The 23063-nt window shown below is 38.9% G+C and overlaps 1 protein-coding gene across 1 annotated transcript; it reads left to right on the top strand.

Moving 5' to 3' along the window:
* Positions 1–2457: 2457 nt before the first annotated feature.
* On the top strand, positions 2458–21069 carry CCT2 (chaperonin containing TCP1 subunit 2). The gene is made up of 16 exons (XM_082635930.1): positions 2458–2559; positions 3294–3368; positions 3473–3538; positions 4304–4415; positions 5448–5524; positions 5657–5769; positions 6630–6832; positions 8399–8499; positions 8794–8921; positions 11247–11350; positions 14326–14445; positions 14820–14948; positions 15146–15249; positions 15537–15636; positions 17095–17236; positions 20789–21069. The coding sequence occupies exons 1-16, from the start codon at positions 2557–2559 to the stop codon at positions 20817–20819; spliced, it is 1608 nt and encodes a 535-aa protein (XP_082492056.1). The 5' UTR covers positions 2458–2556; the 3' UTR covers positions 20820–21069.
* The last annotated feature ends 1994 nt before the right edge of the window (positions 21070–23063 follow it).

Consider the following 23063-nt stretch of genomic DNA (forward strand, 5'->3'; position numbering starts at 1 on the left):
AGGAGGAAAAGTCAAAAACACACGCAATAGAGAAAGGACAAATTGCTGGGAGTTCCCTCATAGGGGGCTCCTCCTGGCTGTCTCTGGCCTCTGCTCCACAGGTGGCAGAGCCTGCCTCCCAGTTCCCATCCAAGAGCCCCTGGCTATGCTTCTCCCCACCGCCGATCCAAAGACCAGCAGGGAGGGGGGGCTGGCTTTTCCATCACCCATAGTCTCAGACTTGCCTGCCAGAGGACATAATAATATTTCCACATATGTGATTTTGCCCACAATAAAAACAGCTGTTTTCAATACTGTGCAGGTATCTTAGTGCCTTGTTATTGTGACTTCTCATTCCACTGTGCGATTTGAGATCTGCTGGTTGAGGTACATTCCCTGAAAGAAGAGCAAGTTTTCCCGCAAAGAACACAAAACTCTTGGTAGATTTATAATAATTTGTCCAATCTGAACACCCCTTTTCATGATGGACCTTGAAAATAGTGTAAACTGGGGTCAGCAAACTTTGTCCGTAAAGGATCAGATAGTAAATATTTTAGGCTTTGTGGGCTATAGAGTCTGTCACAACTACTCAACTCTTCCATTGTATAACTCTGTATTGTATTGCCCAGTATAAAAATGAGTTTGCTTGTGTTACAACCAAGCTTCATGGATGTCAAAATATAAATTTCATATAATTTTAATGTATCACAAAATTTTTTGTTTTCAATCACTTAAAAATATAAAAATCATTCTTAACTCTCTGGCCATACAAAATCAGGTGGCAGGTTGGATTTGGCGCCTCATGGTTTGTCAATCCCTGGTGAAACTAACCCTCTTAGCATATATCTGAAGGGTAGAACAATTAAAAATTGAAAATATCAGGACTTCCCTAGTGGTCCAGTGGCTAGGACCCTGCCCTCCCAATGCAGGGGGCCCAGGTTTGATCCCTGGTCAGGGAACTAGATCCCACATGCTGCAACTAAGAGTTCGCATGCTGCAACTAAGAGTTCGCATGCTCCAACTAAAGTTCCCACATGTGGCAACAAAGATCCCGCATGCTGCAACTAAGACCAGGCGCAGCCAAATAAATATATATTTTTTAAAATTGAAAACACCCACCAATGTTAACAATTGCCACAATCCAAGAGCTTGCTAAGAGATCAGTTAGTCAAAGGGAGAAAAAAGTATCAGATGCAAAGCTAAACAGATTTTTTTTAAGTACAAAAATTTTGCTTTAAATGTCCTAGGGGTCAACTTAGATAAAGTAGAAAACTGTTCTTAACAAACGGAAATATTTGGGATTGATTTTGCTCTTTACAAAGACATTATGTAAGAGGATATTAGTCATCTCTACAACTGTGTGTTGGGGGGAGGGGAGAATGAGTGAAATGCAAAACCTCCTGAAAGTGAGCAAGCTGGACAAAGTAAAAGTCTCCATCAGAGCTCACAAGACCTTGTTCTGGACAGCCCAACTGAGAACAGCGTTTTACAATCCAGTAAAAGAAAGATGTCTTCCTCCATCTTAATAAATAATGTTTAAAATTAAAATAGCAATAAAATATTATTTAGGAATATAATGGTAAATGTTTTATAAAGCTCAAAAAGTTGAGAGTGGTTGCTTCTGAGGAGAGGAATTAATGCGGTTGGTGAATTATGTTTTCCATTATTAGTGTTATTGAGCCCAAGCTCGCTCTGCTTGCTGCACAACAGGCCAATAAATCTGGAGGCGAGTTGTTGGGGCAGGGAATAATGACTTTAATCGCAAAGCTAGCGGACCTTGAAAGGGGTGGGGGTGGGGTCCCCTGCGACGTCAACCAGTGGCTGAGTGGGACTGCTACCAGTGGCTCTCTAACAGCCACGTGCCTGCCCCACCCCTATTACATTAGTATACAACACTTTAAACTCTGTACATGTAGTACTTTAAAGCAACAATTTTTTTTTTTTTTTTTTTTTGGTGGTACGCGGGCCTCTCACTGCTGTGGCCTCTCCCGTTGCGGAGCACAGGCTCTGGACGCGCAGGCTCAGCGGCCATGGCTCACGGGCCCAGCCGCTTCGCGGCATGTGGGATCTTCCCGGACCGGGGCACGAACCCGTGTCCCCTGCATCGGCAGGCGGACTCTCAACCACTGCGCCACCAGGGAAGCCCAAAGCAACATTTTTTTAAAGGTTAAATATAAGAAAAAAAAATTAAACGTGCGAGAAAGAACTCCGTTGCTATGGCAACACCCACAGCGCAGCGTCCCTCCCACCTTGGTGAGTTCTACTCCCAAACCTCTGGGCCTCACGCAAAATCTCCAACCTTCCCCTTCCTGGTCCCCAGCGGGTGCCTCCAAAGGGAGCGGAGCGCCAGCCGAGGCCCCGCCCCTCCAGCGGGACGGGCAGCTTTTCCGAACCGCGGGACTCCCCTCAAACACTGTGCCCTCCCTTCCCCCAAGGGCGGTGCCAGGACGAGCGGCGCGCCGGCCGGGGCTCCGCCCCCTGCGTCAGAGCGTCTGGCGTCATTTCCGGCCTCTTTTTCCTCCGGCCTGAGGCGCGAGCTGGTGAGGGGTTGTTGTGTGTGCTGAACTCCTCGGAACCATGGTGAGTCTGGCCCTGTAGGCCCTTGCCCAAGGCCCGCCGTCCTCGGCCGTCCTCGGCCGTCCCCCGCCGTCTGCTGCCTCATCTGTATCCCAGCGCCGCGGGCTCCCTGTGTCTGTCCCCGGGCCCGCCGCACATGGCGCAGGCCGCGGCGTGTGGCCTGCGCCGGGCCCGCAGGGGAGGCATGGGCCTGAAGGCCAGCATCTTGTTGTGACTCGGCCTCTCCACAGCCCCAGAACCCCGAGGCTCGGAGTTCACCCCAAGCGAAGAAATTTCTAGTGCACCGGGCGGGTCGGCGAGACACGGGCTTCGCCCTCCCTCTCGGGGCGGAGCCTGGAGCGGCCAGAGGGCGAAGATGGCAGCGAGGCCGCAGCGTCCCCTCGTCCTCCTGGCGGTCGTTGTCGCGCGAGTGGCCTACCACCCCTTCCTGCCTTACCCTTAGTTTAAAATCATCTTTGCCATCTTTGGTCTCTCCGTACTTACAGTCGATCTCTTTGGGGTAGAATTTTTATTCCTGAAGGGCTTAGAGATCCAAAATGCAACGTCACCTAAGTCCCTCCTTCCGCTTTAAATAAATGACTGCTCCGATGATGGAGAGCTTCATTTGTTTAAAGAAGTACCCTGTGCTGTAAATTAATTTTCTCTTAGGTATCTACTTGTAAGTCTAGTGGAAAGCATCTAAGTATATGTGTTAAGGAATACTGGTATTAAAACTGAGTCTTGATGTTCCGTTTTAGGCGTCCCTTTCCCTTGCACCTGTTAATATCTTCAAGGCTGGAGCTGATGAAGAGAGAGCAGAGACAGCTCGTCTGGTAAGACTTTATCTCATTCTTATAAAGATACGGTAGTTTTTTGGGTTTTTTAAAAATTTTAAGACTGTGAAGTTGATTTTGACCATCTCTGATTTTTATTCCAGTCTTCTTTTGTTGGTGCCATTGCAATTGGAGACTTGGTAAAGAGCACGTTGGGACCCAAGGGCATGGTAAGAAAAACAGGGAATTTTAATTTTTTAATGTTGCTTTAGAGCCGTTAGAGATATAAAAACTTCTTTTGGATGCTTTGTTATCTTTGAAACTTAACTGTTAATTGTAAAAGTTAAGATACGGATATATACTCCTTACTAAAAATCAAAACAGTACCCATATGGCTAAAGTCCCCTTCGATCACTATCCCCAGTGCCACTCACCTCCCCAGTGACAAACACTGTTACCATTTGGATATAAATCTAACCAATGTCTTTATTTTTATGTAGATGTACAGGTATTTTATGTATTATAAGATATTATTTTATACATTCTCCCTGTAATAGATAACATTGTTTTGTTACGTAATAGATATTATTTGTATGTACTTTTTCTGTAGCTTGGCTTTTTAAATTCCTTTCAGTATAAATAGATATACTGCCTCCTCTCTGACTGTCAAATAGTATTCTGTATCTTGCTTATAGTTTGTATTTATTACTGTATTGTGAGGGACCCTTAGTTTGCGTTCATTGCTTTTGCTATTACAGTATCGGAACAACCTTGTTCATGTCTCTCTGTTCTTCTGCTGTCTTTAGGGGTAGACAAAGGTTAGGACACCAAGGTTTGCTTTTGGGGGGGTGTATGCAGTGAAAAAATTTAAATGGATTCTGCCAAATAACCATCCAGAGTATTTACACATTAGCAATATATGAGAGTACTGATGAATCTGTGCGTTCTTCCAGATGTACTTATATCTTAACTTGAACCAAATATGTTCCTTTTAGGACAAAATTCTGTTAAGCAGTGGACGAGATGCTTCTCTTATGGTAACCAATGATGGTGCAACTATTTTAAAAAACATTGGTGTGGACAATCCAGCTGCTAAAGTTTTAGTTGGTGAGTCTGAGGATGACATTTTGTTAACATTTGGAAACAATTTTAAATAGGCTGTGTTGACTGTCCTTTCGACTCATTGATTATTTAGTTTTTAATTGATTATTATTATTAAAATGCAAGCTTCTAGATGTGGTATATATACTCAGTGGGATATTTCTCAGCCATAAAAAAGAATGAAATAATGCCATTTGCAGCAACATGGGTGGACCTAGAGATTATCGTACAAAGTGAAGTCAGAGAAAGACAAATACCATATACTGTCACTTTTATGTGGAATCAAATATGACACAAATGAACCTACCTATGAAACAGGAACAGACTCACATACAGAACAGACTTGTGGTTGCCAAGGGTGGGGGGGGGGATGGATTGGGAGTTTGGGATTAGCAGATGCAAACTATTATATATAGGAGGGATAAACAACAAGGTCCTACTATATAGCACAGAATTATATTCAGTATTCTGTGTTAAACCATAATGGAAAAGAATATGAAAAAGAATATATACTGTGTACAACTGAACCACTTTGCTCTATAGCAAAAATTAACACAGCATTGTAAGTCAGCTATACTTCAGTAAAATTTTTTTAAAAATACAGTCCTGGGGCTTCCCTGGTGGCGCAGTGGTTGAGAGTCCGCCTGCCGATGCAGGGGACACGGGTTCGTGCCCCGGTCCGGGAACATCCCACATGCCGCGAAGCGGCTGGGCCCGTGAACCATGGCCGCTGAGCCTGCGCGTCCAGAGCCTGTGCTCCGCAACGGGAGAGGCCACAGCAGTGAGAGGCCCGCGTACCACAAAAAAAAAAAAAAAAAAAAAAAAAAAACAATCTTCTGGAGTGCCATGTACTTACTGATGGTAAAACTACTGTATTTCGGGCTGAAAAGTTCAAAGAATTTGTCAGGTGAGGAAACCTAGATAAGTGAGATTTAGATTGATAGTGGATATATTTGGAGAATTAGGTAAGCTACCGAGAAGTAATTTAAAAAGCAGAATCAAATGTAAGAGTTAATAACTAGCTTTTTTTCCCCCTAGATATGTCAAGGGTTCAGGATGATGAAGTTGGTGATGGCACTACCTCTGTTACTGTTTTAGCAGCAGAATTACTAAGGGTAAGAATATCTGAGCAACTTCAATTTCATCTTATTGGGGTTTTTTTGCTACTGTGGTTTTGAGTATCAGAAGTAATCAACTTCTTACTACAGATTTAGTATTCATGCTTGTCTTCCACTGTTGTTTAATAGGAAGCAGAATCTTTAATTGCAAAAAAGATTCATCCACAGACCATTATTGCGGGTTGGAGAGAAGCCACAAAGGCGGCAAGACAGGCTCTGTTGAATTCTGCAGTCGATCATGGGTCAGTATACCAAAATACTACTGTTTCAAACATTTAATGTTTAAATGTTCTTTTCGAAATACACTCAATGCAGGAAGTCTAGAGAGCAGTGAAAAGCATACACAAACATGATTCTGTTGGCTCATCCTGCCTCAATAATAACCAGAAAAACCCCACATTACCCCCCAGAGGTAGTAACTAAAGTTAAAGTTTGGGTTTCCAGGGTTTTTTTGGCACGTATAATCACAATAAACAAAATAAATAGTATCATTGTATAGAGGGTTTTTTAGCCTCTTTAACCTAGTTGAATAACTAGAACAGTTTCGAGGTGTCAGTGTTCTCTGTAATATTAGTTTTAGTAGAGGTATGCATTTGATTATGTGACTGCTATAATTCACCTATCTATAATTGGAGATTTGTGTTTCGACAATTTTTAGCTTTATAGTGTTGTGACAGACTTGTTACTTAAAACAGTAAGTATAATTGCTGTGTCCAAAGATAATGTATGTATTTAAAGGCAATTTTATTTACCTTACAAGTAGTGCTCTAGAAAAAATTCATTAATTTACAGTCCCACTAGCTGTATAACAATGCCTTGTTTCCCATGTTCTTGAAATTTTTGTTTGCTTGTGTTTCCCTTTTGGTAGTTTGCCAGCTTGGTGGGGAAAATAGTATCCTTTAATTTGTATTTCTTGATTACTGATAAGGTTTAATTTTTTTCATGTGACTTCGAGCCGTGACTGGTTGAGGTGAAAGTCTGTTGACAAACAAGTATCTGGATAAATTTTGAAAAGTAAAACAGGGTTGATAACTTCAGAGAAGCATTCTAAGAACCGGCCTGAGTCTTTTTGTTCGTTTTTTGTTTTGTTTTGCTTTTTTAGTTCTGACGAAGTTAAATTCCGTCAAGATTTAATGAACATTGCAGGAACAACATTATCCTCAAAACTTCTTACTCATCACAAAGACCACTTTACTAAGTTAGCTGTGGAAGCCGTTCTCAGACTGAAAGGCTCTGGTAATCTGGAGGCAATTCATGTCATCAAGAAGCTAGGAGGAAGTCTGGCTGATTCCTATTTAGATGAAGGTATGTACATATTGAATACAGGAAAAGAAGCCTTGACCAGTTGTTGAAAGCTAAGTACTCAGTGAATCCACTTTATTTAGTCAGGACTAGTGACACTTTGCAAAGCCAGAAAACTTGTCTTTAAGGACACAAATCATATTGCAACCATTTTTGTCATCTTAATTCATTTGTTATATTGACAGTGTGCTTGATCTTCTCAAAGTATCCCAGCATTTCTTTGATAACCTCTAGGTTTTACTTTTTACCATGAAGTAAGTTAGTTTCTAATAAAGAGAAGTAGTTTTTTTGTTTGTTTGTTTGTTTTTTACTAGAAGTCAGCTATTGTCAAATGGCACTTTTTCCAGGATTACATGTATTCTCTAGGAAGGGTTTGGGTAGGTCATACCAGTTAGTTGGCAGGTGTTGAGAATATAGTTTCTGGCGTTCTTGAAGAGTGATAAATGAGTTAGCAACTGCGTTTCCTTAATAATAGTATGTTTTGTTCTTAGAGTGTGGATTTTTCAAAGCATCTTCACAGTGTATTCACAAAATAAACGGTAGAAAGTGTAGGCATTCTGTTCTACAGAGAAGGAAAAAATGGGGTAAATTGTGCTTTACAGTGTCTGCTCTACCAGTTAGTGATTCGGAGTCTGGGTTTTGTTGCAAAAATGCATGTTGTTTGTCTCTGTTTCACAGGAGTAACAATTCAGAAAATATTCTTGATTGAATTTATATGTAAGGGCTGTAAAGCATTTCTAATAGGAGTTGGTGGTAGGGAAAGATAGTTAAAACAAGGACAGCTACCACTGAATGTCTGCTCTGTGCCAGGCATTCTAATAGGAATTTTACTTAAAATACCATTTCTTTCTCATGATGTTGATCCAGTGAGTGAGAATTAAGTTCAGCTGAATAGAGCAGAAAACCCAAGGTGATACAGCAGGGCCCTAGGCTGGTAGCTAGCATCTCTGCCGCTGGTGATATTCCTGTTTATAGGTGAGTACCTAGGGTTGAACAATTTGTCCAAGGTTGCATACATAACCCGTAAGCAGCATGAGCATGATTGGGGCCAGGTTTGTCTGCTGTCCATGGCGTTTCATTTTATCACCAGCCTCGGTGTCTAAAAAGTTCACTAATCTCTAGCAATACCCTGTGTATCTGAGTTTTCACAGCTTGTTTTCTTTTTTGTTGGTTTTAAGCTAATGAAGATGGACTTTAACAGCTTTGCATTGCAACACACACACCTGCAAATATAATGTGTCTCTGAGACAAAAGATTCAAAATGCTATTGACTTTCTTTTAAAAAATTAATTTGTATTGAAATATAGGTTGCTGTACAAAAATGCTCTGTTGACTCTTAATATTTCTACTGTGCTCTTACATTTTCTGTTTTGCATATTATTTTTTAAATGATCTGCTAAATTGATTCTTATGGTCACTGCTCTAGTGGAATGAGTTTTAGGTTCTAGGAGCTTGATGAATTGGACTTAAATGCATTCTTTGAAAGAGTAATTTGATAAAGCAGATTACCTTAAAAGATTTATTAACACAGCCTTGAAATATTTAATACAATACTATCTTATATTGTAGGCTTTCTGTTGGATAAAAAAATTGGAGTAAATCAACCAAAGCGAATTGAAAATGCTAAAATTCTTATTGCAAATACTGGTATGGATACAGACAAAATTAAGGTATGTTAAACTACATTTCTTGGAATTCTAATTGCTAGCTGCTGTAAACTTGGGCTGGTAATCAGTTGCACTAATAAAAACCCTTATAGGGTTTATATACATATGAATATATATTTATATAATATAGTTTCGTAGCTTCTGATTTTATATATATGAATATATATTTATATCGTACACATGCATACACACATGCACACATAGTTTTTGGTGTATTTACATTAAAAAGTTTAAATACGCTATGAAACTTGTGAGTAAGGAAAATGATGCTATTTTTTATGCTTTCCTTTGTCTTAGATATTTGGTTCCCGGGTAAGAGTTGATTCTACAGCAAAAGTTGCTGAAATAGAACATGCAGAAAAGGAAAAAATGAAGGAGAAAGTTGAACGTATTCTTAAGCATGGGATAAATTGCTTTATTAACAGGTCTGTGTATGCTTGTGCTAACAATATTTATAATAATCCAAGAAAGGATTGTTTTCTGCAAAGATATAGGAAAATGGTTTTATATTGAATTTAGTTATTTAGGAAGTGTTTTTTTCCAAATGTAAATAAAATTGTACAGCAAGGCATTTGCCTTACAATGATTTTAGTGAAAATTTATGTTAATATACTTTATTAAACCTTTTTGTGTCAACAATAACAGTTTTCTGTTTTGGCAGTTATATTATTAGTTTGGGCTGTAGTATACCTGTATTTGGAAGAGAGATTTAATTCCACATTAAATGATGGGGGTTTGAAGTAGGAAAAAGCTAATGGTAGCATAGGAATAAAACAAGGATGAAGAGGTGAAAAGTATTAAGAGTTCTAGGGCTTATCTTTAATTTGTATGAAGAAAATATGTGTATACCTTCCCCATGTATTCTTAATATTCAGTATCTAAGGTTTTTATGGATTATTTTGAATGGAGAAAAATACCAAGAGAAACAGGGCATTTCAGTGAAAAGGCAGTAGTTAACTTTGAGAGAGATTTACCATTTGATGGAAAATAATTGTTTTAAGCCAAATGTATGTGGGCTTTTAGAAGTTAGTTACTAGGGACTTCCCTGGTGGTACATTGGTTGGGAATCCGCCTGCCAGTGCAGGGAACAGGGGTTCGAGCCCTGGTCTGGGAAGATCCCACATGTGGCGGAGCAACTAAGCCCGTGTGCCACAACTACTGAGCCTGCGCTCTAGAGCCTGCGAGCCACAACTACTGAGCCCACGTGCCACAACTACTGAGCTCGTGCGCCTAGAGCACGTGCTCTGCAACAAGAGAAGCCACCACAATGAGAAGCCCGCGCACCGCAACGAAGAGTACCTCTCGCTCGCTGCAACTAGAGAAAGCCTGCACGCAGCAACAAGACCCAACACAGCCAAAAATAAATAAATTAAAAAAAGAAAAAAAGCTAGTTTCTAAACTTCTATGAGATCTATGATTCTGATAAGGCACATTTTGCTTAGCAGTGCTTTATACTAGTTATGAACATCTTTTCTTTGGCTTTTTTTAAGTTACAAACTTCTAAACAGATGTCCTTTTTACTCCTGTTGTATGAGTAATATTTGCTCATTTTGGAAGGTTTGAAAGTATAAAGAAGGAACAGAATTCTCCCAGAAATTCTTTTATTAAGTTGATTCGTGGTGTGTGTGTATGTTGTTTCAATTCATTTAGTTGTGATCATATGGTCTAAACTTTTTTTTTTTTTTTTTTTTTTTTTTTGCGGTACGCGGGCCTCTCACTGCTGTGGCCTCTCCTGTTGTGGAGCACAGGCTCCGGATGCGCAGGCTCAGCGGCCATGGCTCACGGGCCCAGCCACTCCGCAGCATGTGGGATCTTCCCGGACTGGGGCACGAACCCACGTCCCCTGCATTGGCAGGTGGACTCTCAACCACTGCGCCACCAGGGAAGCCCCCGGTATAAACTTTTATAACATGCTTTTTTTACCTAACAGTATATATATTTTACTTAAAATTACAAATTTTTCATAATTGGTAAGTTGAGATTTACACAAACACTCAACAAAAGTTTTGTTCTATATAAAAATTTTTACACATATCTTCATTTAATTAATATCTGAATTTTCTTGCTGTAGATTCTCAGGAGTAGAATCAAAGCATATAAACATAGATAAGGGTTTTGTTTTGGCTTTTGGTTTTTTTAGTAAATTTACTTTTTTAATTTATTTATTTTTGGCTGCGTTGGGTCTTGTTGCTGTGCGCGGGCTTTCTCTAGTTGTGGCGAGCAGGGGCTACTCTTCGTTGCGGGGCGCGGGCTTCTCATTTTGGTGGCTTCTCTTGTTGCGGAGCACAGGCTCTAGGCGTGCGGGCTTCAGTAGTTGTGGCTTGTGGGCTCTGGAGCACAGGCTCACCAGTTGTGGCACATGGGCTTAGGTGCTCTGCGGCATGTGGGATCATCCTGGACCAGGGCTTGAACCCGTGTCCCCTGCATTGGCAGGTGGATTCTTAACCACTGCGCCACCAGGGGAGCCCATAGATACGGGTTTTGATGCACTACTGCTAAATTGCTTTTCAGAATTATTGGTTCATTTTATACTGTCAATGGCAATATAAAAAACAATACCCATTTTTAGTACTAACATGGATGCACTAGTATAATTTATAAAGTATTATACAATAATAAGTAAGAAATGTTCTAATTTGCATTTCTTTGATTACTGGTGAGATAAAAATATTTTCATGTTTTCTAGTCTAATGTATTTTATCTTGTGAAGTACCCATTTTGAACAATATTTTTCCGTATTTTATTTGTAGGCAATTAATTTATAATTATCCTGAACAGCTCTTCGGTGCTGCTGGTGTTATGGCTATTGAGCATGCAGATTTTGCAGGTGTGGAACGTCTCGCTCTTGTCACAGGTATGGGAAAAAGGCATTAATTTCTAACATAATAATTACTCTTGGATTTACTGAGTGTTAGTGTATTTAACTCATTGCTAAGAGGACAAAGAGATTCCCGTAAGGATCCTAGAGTCTAAAGTTATTCTGAAATCTGACATACTTTTTGATATCTTTACATTATTTTTAATATACCAAGTTAAATGCCAGCTTCGCCATAGGTGTAGGTTTCTTTTTGCTGTGTTGTTTTAAAGATACTGTCTTTTCTCACAAACCCACAGGACCACTGTTCTAAACATAGTCTAAATAAACTGAAGCTTAAAAAAAGGAGTCTTTTTTTTGTTTTTTGTTTCTTTTGGCTGCGTCGGGTCTTAGTTGCGGCATGCTGGATCTTTGTTGCGGCACGTGGGCTTCTCTTCATTAATGGAGTGCAGTTTAGTTGCCCCGCAGCCTGTGGGATGTTAGTTCCCTGACCATGGAACGAACCCGCATCCCCTGCGTTGAAAGGCAGATTCTTAACCACTGAACCACCAGGGAAGTCCCCAAAAAAGGAGTCTTAAGTCTTAACTAGTTTATTCATTTAATTTTAGTGCTAAGTGAGTAGTTGAATGCTTTGTGCCCTGTGTGATAGTGCAGTTGGAATAGTAACCTTTATTGAACATTTAACTATATGCCAGACAGTGGATCAAATACTTAAGCATTACTGTCATTAATTTTTTAAAATTTATGAAAGTAATAAACGTTGAATAAGTGTGAAACGTTCCAGCAGTGTATGATGAAAAGTTAGTTTACTCCAGTATCCTTCAGTAGAGGTATATGAGTTTTATAATCCCAGTATAGACTAGAAAGTGTGTCTACAGGTATGTCTACATCAAAGAGACATAGAATGCAGTTGTTCACTTATTGTTTTAGTAATGGTTTTTAAAGAAACCTCTAAATAGCCCTTGAAAACTGAGTATAACAGTCTTTATCCTCTAACTTTCAGGCGCTTGGAAATGAATGAATAGGCTGGAAAGTTGGCTTGCTCTCTGGCAGTGAGAATTAAGGAGAGTTGGGTTTTAGATATAAAGCCACTAGGAACATCAGATTCAGATCAGAACTGCCCTGTGTATTAGAAGAAATTATACAAAGTAGATGGTAGGATTGGTCTCATTTCAAAATAACTTCTTAAGCCATTTTTAATAATTTGAGAAGCATAGTGTTCTGACCTAAAAAGAGACATTTTACTTTCATTAATTATTTGGAAGTGAGTTTACCTGATTTAAAAGTTATTGCATACTTGGTGCTTAAGATAATAAAACTTTTGATGCTCACGTTTACTTAATTCTTCCCTTGATGCAACAGAATTAAAGACATGACATAAGAACTGTGAATGATAGCACATTCATGGGATAAGTTGATATCATAAGGACTTGATAACATGAAATTGCCACATACACTCAGAAGAAAATTAATTGCACCAAGCACACCAAACTGTATGGCTGTGAAGTAGACTCCATGGTGGCTCCCATCCTTAGTAACATCTGTTGTCAAGATGTGTGAAATTGCTTCTTGCAAATGTCTAGAAATGTCTAGAAATATTTTGTAAGCAATACACATGAATGAGTGTAGGATAAGTGAAAATTCTCATAAGCCAAATTCGTCTCATTTGGGGGATATGATGTCCCAAACATCTATTGTGTCTCACGTCTAGACACAAAGCAGTCTCAGGAATTTGCCAACCAAAAGTAAGAAGAGTTTCAGCTATACAGATTATGAGTATAAATTAGTAGAGTTGGGAAGACCAGAGTCCCTTTTATAAATTAATTGTAAAATAGAAATAAAGCATCAATTATTCAGCAGATTTATCAGTAAGGTGTAGGGAAAGGGGTTGGTTGATGATTGAGGGAATCTATTAAAAGAGAGAGTAATGAGCTAGAGAAAAGGATTTAATTTTATTTATTTATTTTTTGGCCAAGCCGCATGGCATAAGTACCCTGATCAGGGATTGAACCCATACCCCCCTGCAGTGGAATTGCAGAGTCTTAACCACTGGACTGCCAGGGAAGTCTGAGAAAAGGATTTTAAAATTGAAACCTAACTTTTGCTTAATTAAGAACCAGGAAAGGAGGAAGTGTTTATAGCATGGAAGATGGAAAATAGGAATAAAAATAATACCTAAGGAATAAAATGAATTTAGTTTTTTGACTTCTCATTAAGTTTGCTCTGGGAAATCCTCAGTATACATTTCCCCTTTTTTCTAGGCCCAAGTGCTCACTATTTTAAGCAGTTCTTAGTGTCAGTACATGTGTTGATATAATAAGATTAGTCACATATTTTCATGTTTTGTTTTGGGATATTGGATCATAAGAGTACTGGTCTTCTAGGTTGAATTCAGAAGAGAATCTGAATTTAAATTCAGGCTTAAAGGTAAATGTCAGAATCTCAATTGAGGTGATATTATTACACAGTGTGTCCATATAGGTCTGAAGCCAGATTGCTTGTGTTTGAATTTCAGCTTCATATTTGTTCAAACTATGTAACATTGGATGAAAAACTAAACATTTCTTTGCCTCAGTTTTACCAGTTCTAAATGGGGTGATAAATGAAGCCTGTCTTAATAGGATTGTTGTGAAGATTAAATAATTAGTTTGGGGCCTTCCCTGGTGGCGCAGTGGTTGAGCGTCCGCCTGCTGATGCAGGGGACACGGGTTTGTGCCCCGGTCTGGGAAGATCCCACATGCCGCGGAGCGGCTGGGCCTGTGAGCCATGGCCGCTGAGCCTGCGCGGCCAGATCCTGTGCTCCGCAACGGGAGAGGCCACAACAGTGAGAGGCCCGCGTACCGCAAAAAAAAAAAAAAAAAAAAAAAAAAAATTAGTTTGTGTGAATTGCTTCAGAGTGCTTGGTGTATAGTAAGCAGTCAACTTAAATATTGTGTTTTCTGTTCATTACTGCTTGTTAGAAAACAAATTTTAAACCTGTTGTGCATTTAATTAATATATATTTTTGTTCATAGGTGGTGAAATTGCGTCTACCTTTGACCACCCAGAACTAGTGAAGCTTGGAAGTTGCAAACTTATTGAGGAAGTCATGATTGGAGAAGACAAACTGATTCACTTTTCTGGGGTAGCCCTTGGTGAGGGATTATGTAGATCCTGGTCTAGGTTCCTAAATCTTTGGTAGGCTCTTTTGAAGTAAAAGAAACAGTTACTAGTTACTATAGTTACTAGAATATATGTCTTAATTCCTGAGAAATTCTAATTTCAATCTCTTGAGGGCAGCCTAATGTTAACTTTGTGTTTGTGAACAGTGCATATTCAATATAGTTGTTTTAGATAGCTTAGAACTGTTAGGAATGTGGATTGTTAGCAAAGAGAAGGTAGCAATGGAACACATATGTCAGCTTTCAAAACCGAGTATAACCTATATAAGTAATAGAAGGCAAACTTTTATGTTTTATAACTAAGTGTTCACTGTGACATAAGAATATTATTATTTTTTTAACTTTAGGTGAGGCTTGCACCATTGTTCTGCGTGGTGCCACTCAACAAATTTTAGATGAAGCAGAAAGATCTTTGCATGATGCTCTTTGTGTTCTTTCCCAAACTGTGAAAGATTCTAGAACAGTTTATGGAGGAGGTAAGCATTTGAAAAATATTGAACATATTTTATTTCTTGAAGTGTAGTAGTGGCTTTTGGCTTTAATGTTTCTTATAGGAACTTCATATTGTCTTTGCACTTAATTGTTAATGCTTAATATATCTTAAGGGAAGTCTAATTTAGTGTCTTGGAGACAACTAAGCATAATGATATGTTCTTGGATTTTTAATCTGTAGGCTGTTCTGAGATGCTGATGGCTCATGCTGTGACACAGCTTGCAAGTAGAACACCGGGCAAAGAAGCCGTTGCAATGGAGTCTTATGCTAAAGCACTGAGAATGGTAAGTTAATGAGAAAGAGAGCCTTGAATTTAAATTTTGTAGGTATTGATGGTTTTAAATGAATCCATTCTTCTCTCTTGGGCAGAAAATACTTAACTTTCTTGGCTTTAAGAATTGGTTCACACTGCTTAAATTTGATTTTGGAGTTTATCCTCTTTATGAGCAGTAACTAAAAGGAAGCAGATTTTACATTGTTTCTAAATGTATAATTTTAGAAAGCTTTTCTTATAGTTAGTAAATTAACTTTCTTTTAGTAGAATAGTTACCATGTCTTCTTCACTTCATAGTTGCCAACTATCATAGCTGACAATGCAGGCTATGACAGTGCAGATCTGGTGGCACAGCTCCGAGCAGCCCACAGTGAAGGCAATACAACTACTGGACTGGGTAAGAAATTAATTGGGACCATGTGGTTTTTTTTTTTTTTTTTTTTTTTTTTTGGCTGTGTTTGGTCTACATTGCTGTGCGTGGGCTTTCTCTAGTTGCAGCAAGTGAGGGCTACTCTTCGTTGAGGTGCACAGGCTTCTCTTGTTGCGGAGCACAGGCTCTAGGCACATGGGCTCAGTAGTTGTGGCACGTGAGCTCAGTAGTTGTGGCTTGGGGGCTCAGTAGTTATGACACAGGGGCTTAGTTGCTCTGTGGCATGTGGGATTTTCCCGGACCAGGGCTCGAACCCGTGTCCCCTGCATTTTAGCAGGTGGATTCTTCACTGCGCCACCAGAGAATCTCCTGTGGTAGTTGTTCAGAGTAACTCTTGACCAGGTTCTTTTATTTTTTTAATTTTTTAAAAATGATGAATTCTCATGATAACCATATAAAAGATTCCTGTGACCCTTGCCTTTATAGCCATTATACATTGTAGAAAAAATGTTTAACTTCATAATCTCTACACTGTCAAAATTTTATTATTCCCTAAAGGGGGGTGTAACATTAGTTAGAAGATTTTTAACTTGTTATATAATGACTGTAGGATTTTAGTATATAAAAACAGTACTTATATTCTCAAATAAGTGTAAACTTTACTGTATCTCTTGTAATCAGTATTAACTCCTAATCTCACAGTAAACTTATTCTGAGACATTCTTTTTTTTTTTTTTTTTTTTTGCGGTACGCGGGCCTCTCACTGTTGTGGCCTCTCCCACTGCAGAGCACAGGCTCAGCGGCCATGGCTCATGGGCCCAGCCGCTCCACAGCATGCGGGATCCTCCCAGACCGAGGCACGAACCCGTGTCCCCTGCATCAGCAGGCGGAATCTCAACCACTGTGCCACCAGGGAAGCCGTATTCTGAGACATTCTTGAGAGTAGATCTCTGATACATAACATAAAAATGGCCAAAAAGAGGACTTAATTCAGATTAGAAAATTTCCCAACAAAATGTCTACCACATAAAAGGAACAGTTCTAGAGGGTAGATAGTCCTGCCACTGGACAAGAGAGAGGTTAATGAATAATCTGTCAGAAGATGAAGGGGGATTCTAATAAGAAAAGTAGATGACTTCTAAATTCTCTTCCAGTTCTTAAGAATCCATGGTGCGTTCAGTGATGAGCAGATTTTCTGCAGTTTTATTTGTAGATTGAGAAAGATGGGTGATACAGTGTTGTGTATAAATTTTTCATTATTTGACATAGTTACTCTCCATTGATACAGATGATCAGTAGTTGACCTTTCAGTATTCTAAAAGGCTTTCCTTGAGTGATAGTCTGATGAGAATGCTCTAACTAAATTGAGTAGTTAGTTGTAGTAGTTCTTGTAAGTCAGGATTAATTTTATAACATCATTAGATACGTTTTGTAACATCATTAGATATGTTAAGATTAGTTGTTTATTTAGTAAATACTTTCCAGATATGAAGGAAGGTACCATTGGAGATATGGCAATGCTGGGTATAACAGAAAGTTTCCAAGTGAAGCGACAAGTTCTTTTAAGTGCAGCTGAAGCAGCAGAAGTGATTCTACGTGTGGACAACATCATCAGGGCAGCACCAAGGTATCGTAACACTTTAAAGAACATTTCTTAGGAAAACTTAACATGGAAACAAAAAATAGGTATATTTTTGATAATTGTAGTTGATGGCAAGTGGAGCCATTTTGTTTAGATAACAGTATTTTGCAAGTTATTTAAAATATGTAATCACAACTCTTAGATTTAAGCCAGAAAAGCTTAGATGGGGAGAAGGGTGTGGGTAACACAGGGTAGCCCTCAAGATTGAAAGGGCACATAAAGAGCCAGGCTTGGGAAGGTCAAAAACCAGATAACTTGGGGGTGGGCGTGTAGTAGTAAGAACTGATGTCTGTTTACCAGGATGAGTTGGCTTCAGTCATTTTCTGTCCTGGGTACACTTTTTCATATATACATTCTTAAGCACATAATATGCAGAGTTTCCTACATGTTCCTATTCCAGCAGCATTTTTTTTTCTTTTCTTTTTTTTTTTTTTGGCCGTGCCGTGTGGCATGCGGGATCTTAGTTCCCTGAGCCCTTGCCCCCTGCAGTGGAAGCATGGAGTCTTAACCACTGGACCGCCAGGGCAGTCCCTCCAGCAGCTTTTCTAAGATAAAACTCATTCACACAAAAATGATTAAGTGGCCAGAGAAATCGTAACATTTGAAGATTCAGTTAATAATTTTACTTAATTAAATTTACTAATTGCTAATTAGTAGTTACGAAAACCATTTATTTTACCTGTTAGTGGAAGTTCAGGGAGAGGGAAGGGGATGGTGTCTTGGACCAGTAGATAGAGGTGAAGGTGGTGAGAAGGGATTGAAAATAGATCTATTTGTGAAGGTAGAGCCGGCAGGATTTGATGATGGGTTGGATATAAGGTCTGTGAGGAAAGGGATTGGTTAATTCAAGGGTGTTTTGGGCGGGGGGAGTGTCTTACAAGGTTTTTATTCAGAGCGCCTTAATAATTGCTGCATTTCTCCAATACGTTAAACACACTTCCATTTCTTCAAGGATAGAGAAGGAAAAAAGAACAATTCTAAATAAATTTCATCAGAAAAATCTGAATTGTGTTTTAACATGACAATATTAAACATTTTTAGTTCAGGAATAAAACATGGAAATTCCCAGCAAACAAAAACAACAGTTACAAACCAAAAAAATGAAAAAAAGTACTGGGGCACGTAATTCAAGGTTTTTATTGAGAAAAGTGAGTTTCTCTTAGGTGGAGGAAAGCTTTGGGAGGGAAGATGGGGGTTTTCCGTTTTGGACATTTGAGATGTCTGTTGAGAAAGCAGTTAGTTGGATAGTTGAGTCTGTAGTTCAGGGGAGAAGTTTGAGCTGTAGTTATAAATTTAGTTGTCAGCCTGTACGTGTTATATAAGGCCATGAGACTGATTGAGTCCCCAAGAGAGTGAACGTAGCTAAAGAAGGGAAAGGGTTTTTTTTAGGACTGAGTGCTTGAGAATTTCAGTAATAAGTTTGGGAAGATTCAGAGCAACCATCAAGGGTCACTAAGAAGGATTGTGAAGTATAGGTAATTATTAAACTGGATGATGGATACATGAGGATTCATTATACAACCTCTACTTTTATACATACTTTTGAAATTTCCCATAATACAAAATTCTAAGGTTGGGGGGTGTGGGGTGCCACTGAGGTAGGAGGAAAACCAAGGGAATGTGTATCCCAGAACCCAAATTAAGGAAGTATTTGGGGAGGAGGAGTGATCAGCTGCCAAGATGATGCAAATAGGTCGAGTAAGATAAGGACTGAAAATTGGTCCTAAAAATTCGATTTAACAACAGAGGTCATTGGTAGTCTTAACGAGCAGTTTTAGTGGAATAGAGCAGGCAGAAGTCTGAAGTAAATTCGATAGAGGCTGGGAAAAGAGGAGTTGGAGGAAATGTACATAGACTGCTTCTTCGGGGAGTGTATTATGAATGGGGGCAGAGAAGTGGGATAGTAGCTAGAGGAGGTGTGGGTCATTACTGTGATAATTCAGTGTATGTAAGTGGGAGCAGTTTCAGAGAGAGGAAATGATCAATGCAGAAGAGGGGTGCAGTCCACCAGCAGCTGCTGGATCTGGAGAACAAGAGAACAGGAGGGAAGTAGGAATGTTACTAGGAAAGTATGCCCTAAGTGGACTAAGTTCTTTGTGCAGAATCCTGCAGCACTCCTTTCATTGGCTTTCTTCTATGAATGGCAACTATCCTCTTACTATTAAAGGAAGGAAAGAGTAGAAAATAATGATTTGGATGTGGAGAGAAAAGCTGAAATGCTATTCAAATCTACTGTCGTGAGTGGAAAGGACTGGGCTGAAAAATCTAGATTCTCTGCTCCTGGTATTGGGAGGATAGGGTAATAAGGAGCACTCATATTTTGAAATGGAAAAATTGTGAGGGAAGGAAAAGTTGACACAGTTTTCCTGGAAGCAGTGCCGCCAAAGATGGTTAAATACAGTTACAGTTTCTGTTGTCTTCTAGCAGAATGATAGCAAAAGGAAACTGAGTTCTATAAGTAAAATTTTCTGACTTGGGAGCAAGGTCACATAGCTGCACCCACCCTCAGAAATCTTTGTAATACCTTAGTACCCTCAACCACATTTGAAATATAAACTATAGTACCTTGTTTGATCTGATATCACTGTTTTCAAAGTTTAAGTGTCTTTTAAATATATTAGAAATTCTGCGTAATTTGCAGTAAAGAACCATGAGTAATTTTGTTTAACTCAGCCTTCCCAAATGTACTGAGCTATGCACTTCTTTTCAAACTCATTATTAACCTCCAGGGAATTAATTTTTCAGATCAGTGCTTTGTGATAGCTGCTTGATAACTTTTTCTATATTGACATCCTTCGGTCATACTCCTATAAGCTACCGAGGTTGGAAGGTTTATCTCTGTGCGATCCCAGTATGCTGTACTCTCTGGATCCATTTTTATGCTTTTTCTGCTTCTCTTAAGTGTTGTGCTTGCCTCTAGAAGCAGTGTTTCCACAGTCATTATGTAAAAAACTTAGCTAGTATCCCTACCACGCCCCCTTCCTGATTCACTACGTATGGTCACCAGAGAATAAAAGTTTAACATCACAGATGTGAGAGGTACTGTTGGCATACTTTAGTGAATTACCTAACCCCATCACCAGCTTATCTATTGGCATTTGTTTTTGTTCATTTAGAATAGTGATCCAGAGGTTTTAATTTAGAAACCCCAAAGCCTTGTCATTTTACAACTTCTGATTGAGAGAACCATCTTTGACTAATTTAGTAAAATTCACTAACGTATTGGTTAAAAACATGAATTAACCATTTTCTGGAGAATACATATTTGGTAAGTAGGTTGTTTGGATGAGAAGCTGAGAACTGCTGAATACCTACAGGCCTTTACATTCCACAGATTTTTCCCGTCCTCTTACTAATACAATAATTAAGGGAGGTTAATTGTGAGGTAGAAACATTGTTTATACATTTAAAATTGGTTTTAGTAAAAGTAGGATTATAGCTGTGTTTGTATTTAATATAGACCTTTGGTTACAATCATGCTTTTCATTTTCACCGTTGCCTTTGTTTTCTTAACTGTACGTTTTATGATTCTTGCAGGAAACGTGTCCCTGATCACCTCCCCTGTTAAGCATTCCCATATGCTCTTGAGCTCTGGAGCAGTTCATGGTAAAGTTGTGTTTGAAAGACTTTGACCTCCTGAAAGAAGACTATAGAATTGAAGTTTACCTGTGGCTGTTATATCCTTAAGATTGGACATTTAACTGACCTTCTATTTTAACATGGGTCTAATTTATTTGCTATTTCATTTTCCATAAAATTCAGTTGATTTAAGAGTTCATTTCTCATACTGTGCATCAAAATAAAAATTTGAACAGTTACCTAGTTCTTACCTGACTTTAGTGATTTGTATCCCGTTTTAACTCTGCTTAATGGGAGTGAATGGTTATAGTTTCAGTGTAGAGTTTCCAGCTTAACTAATGATTGATGTTACACAGTTTTGAAAAAAATTATCCTGATGAATGTAAGTCCAAGTGAGATGTGATAAACTTACATTAATCTTTTGATTCTCAATCATACATAACATTTATCAACCATTTTGTTTTGAGAAAGTACCATATACTTTAGTACTCTTCTACTTTTCTGTAGTCTAAGTACTGTCTCTTATATAGGAAAAAATTTATGGTGGCTTCTGTTACTTCAAGTCTGGAAGAGTTATATTTTAAATGTTGGTAGCTGCAAGCTGCTTCAGGCACCTCTGTTAATTTATAGGGTATGGATATAGTTAGATGTAAGCATTGTTGTTTGTTGTTTTGTTAGGGTTTCTTGTTTTTGTTTTTGGCAAATGGATCCTAGATAGAGTGTAAGTGTGCTGAGTTTGATGGTTTAAATGTGAATTTAGATTTGGAGGTTATTGATTTGTCAGTAGACAGCAGAATGCACAAGAAATTAAACGAAAGCCCAGCAGTAGTTTTTACTGGGTATCTCTGCTAGCATCATGGAGAGACATTTTATTCGCACAGAGGAGCGAAAGTGTTTTCAAAGAAACACTGATAAACCAACCTGTTCTGTTTTTGTCCAAAAGTGTGTCTCAGCATTTTAATACTATGTAGAAGCTATGAAAACTGGAAAAATTTGGTTTTTGTTGTGATATTAGCTTATATCCTCCAACGTTCACATAAAGGAGAAACTTCTGAGATAGATCATAAGAGAATTATACAGAATTTTACTTTTTTCACTTTTAGAAACATAGCAGTATGTTTGCTATGTAATTTTTAAAAGTACTTTATCACACATCATAACATCAGTGTTCATCCCACAACTCATGTAGGTGGAACAGTTGAGCATATCATGATCTAGAAAATGTGCAGAGGTTTCAGTGGGAGAGGTAGGTGGGTTTAAACATTTATCCTGAGGGACCAGGTAGCGTGGAGTAGGATTTTAATCTAAAGTGTATTTGGGCTCATTTTCTCCAAAGGTCTTAAAAAGGATACACCAGTAAGTATTAAAGTTAATCTAAAAAGAGGTAGAAATGTGGGAGCTTAATTGTATATCCAAGAATACACCCATGCTTCTTTTCCTCTGAATTCATATCCTTTGAAGCCTTTATAGATTTTTTCATCATAGGCCTAGAATATCCCGAGTTCACAGATTACAAAGTTTTTTTCCATTTCAGAGGTAAAGTACCAACCTAGGGCCCTCTAATTCCTATAAGAGTTTTAAGATGGAGTTTTTTTTTTTTTTAACTCAGAAACAGCAGTTATGGAAGTAGTGAGTTTTTATTTTTGCAAGGCTTTTATGACATAGAAATGGAGATTTTTGTAATGTACATTAACAGTTAACTGTGTAGAAATTGTCTTAAGTGCTTAGAATTTTTAACTCCATTTTAGTAGCCTTCTGTTTTTCTTTGAAGAAAGATAATATGTGTGCTGGTTTTTCTTTTACTCTCCTCAAGTCAGAATCCATTCTTTGCCTGCTTGGAGGCCATGGGACTTAGCCTTGCTAACTGCCGCACAGCTCCCTGTGGACTGGTTTCCTGTGGTTTAATTCAGGAGGCACTGGTAGGATATGGGGAGAGGGAATTGGTATTTTCTTCCTGGTTTTGCTCTTTGTCTCTGGAATTGGCTTCATCCCTGCGAGACTTACCAGTATAACTCTCTGGGCAAGCCCTCTTTTCATGACTCTAAGCTCTTAACTGCATTTTGGTAACATTTCTGTTCCCACTTCACTCAGCCTTACGGGTGGGGCTGGCGGCTGCTGTGACTCCTGCCAAATACAATCACTTGTATTACCCTGATCTTTCTCCCCTTAATTCTGTTTAGTAACAGTTCATTTGTGAAAAGTCTCTTTGTAAATCGTATGAGGTGAATGCATT

This window comes from Mesoplodon mirus (genome assembly GCF_964341445.2).
Source record: "Mesoplodon mirus genome assembly, chromosome: 11".
Lineage (NCBI taxonomy): Eukaryota > Metazoa > Chordata > Mammalia > Artiodactyla > Ziphiidae > Mesoplodon > Mesoplodon mirus.

What these genes read in the sequence shown, in the direction of transcription:
- CCT2 (XM_082635930.1), top strand. An exon ending in CTTTTCTGGGGTAGCCCTTG is followed by an intron (nt 14,446 to 14,819) that starts GTGAGGGATTAT and finishes TTTTAACTTTAG; the next exon opens with GTGAGGCTTGCACCATTGTT. An exon ending in CAATACAACTACTGGACTGG is followed by an intron (nt 15,637 to 17,094) that starts GTAAGAAATTAA and finishes AATACTTTCCAG; the next exon opens with ATATGAAGGAAGGTACCATT.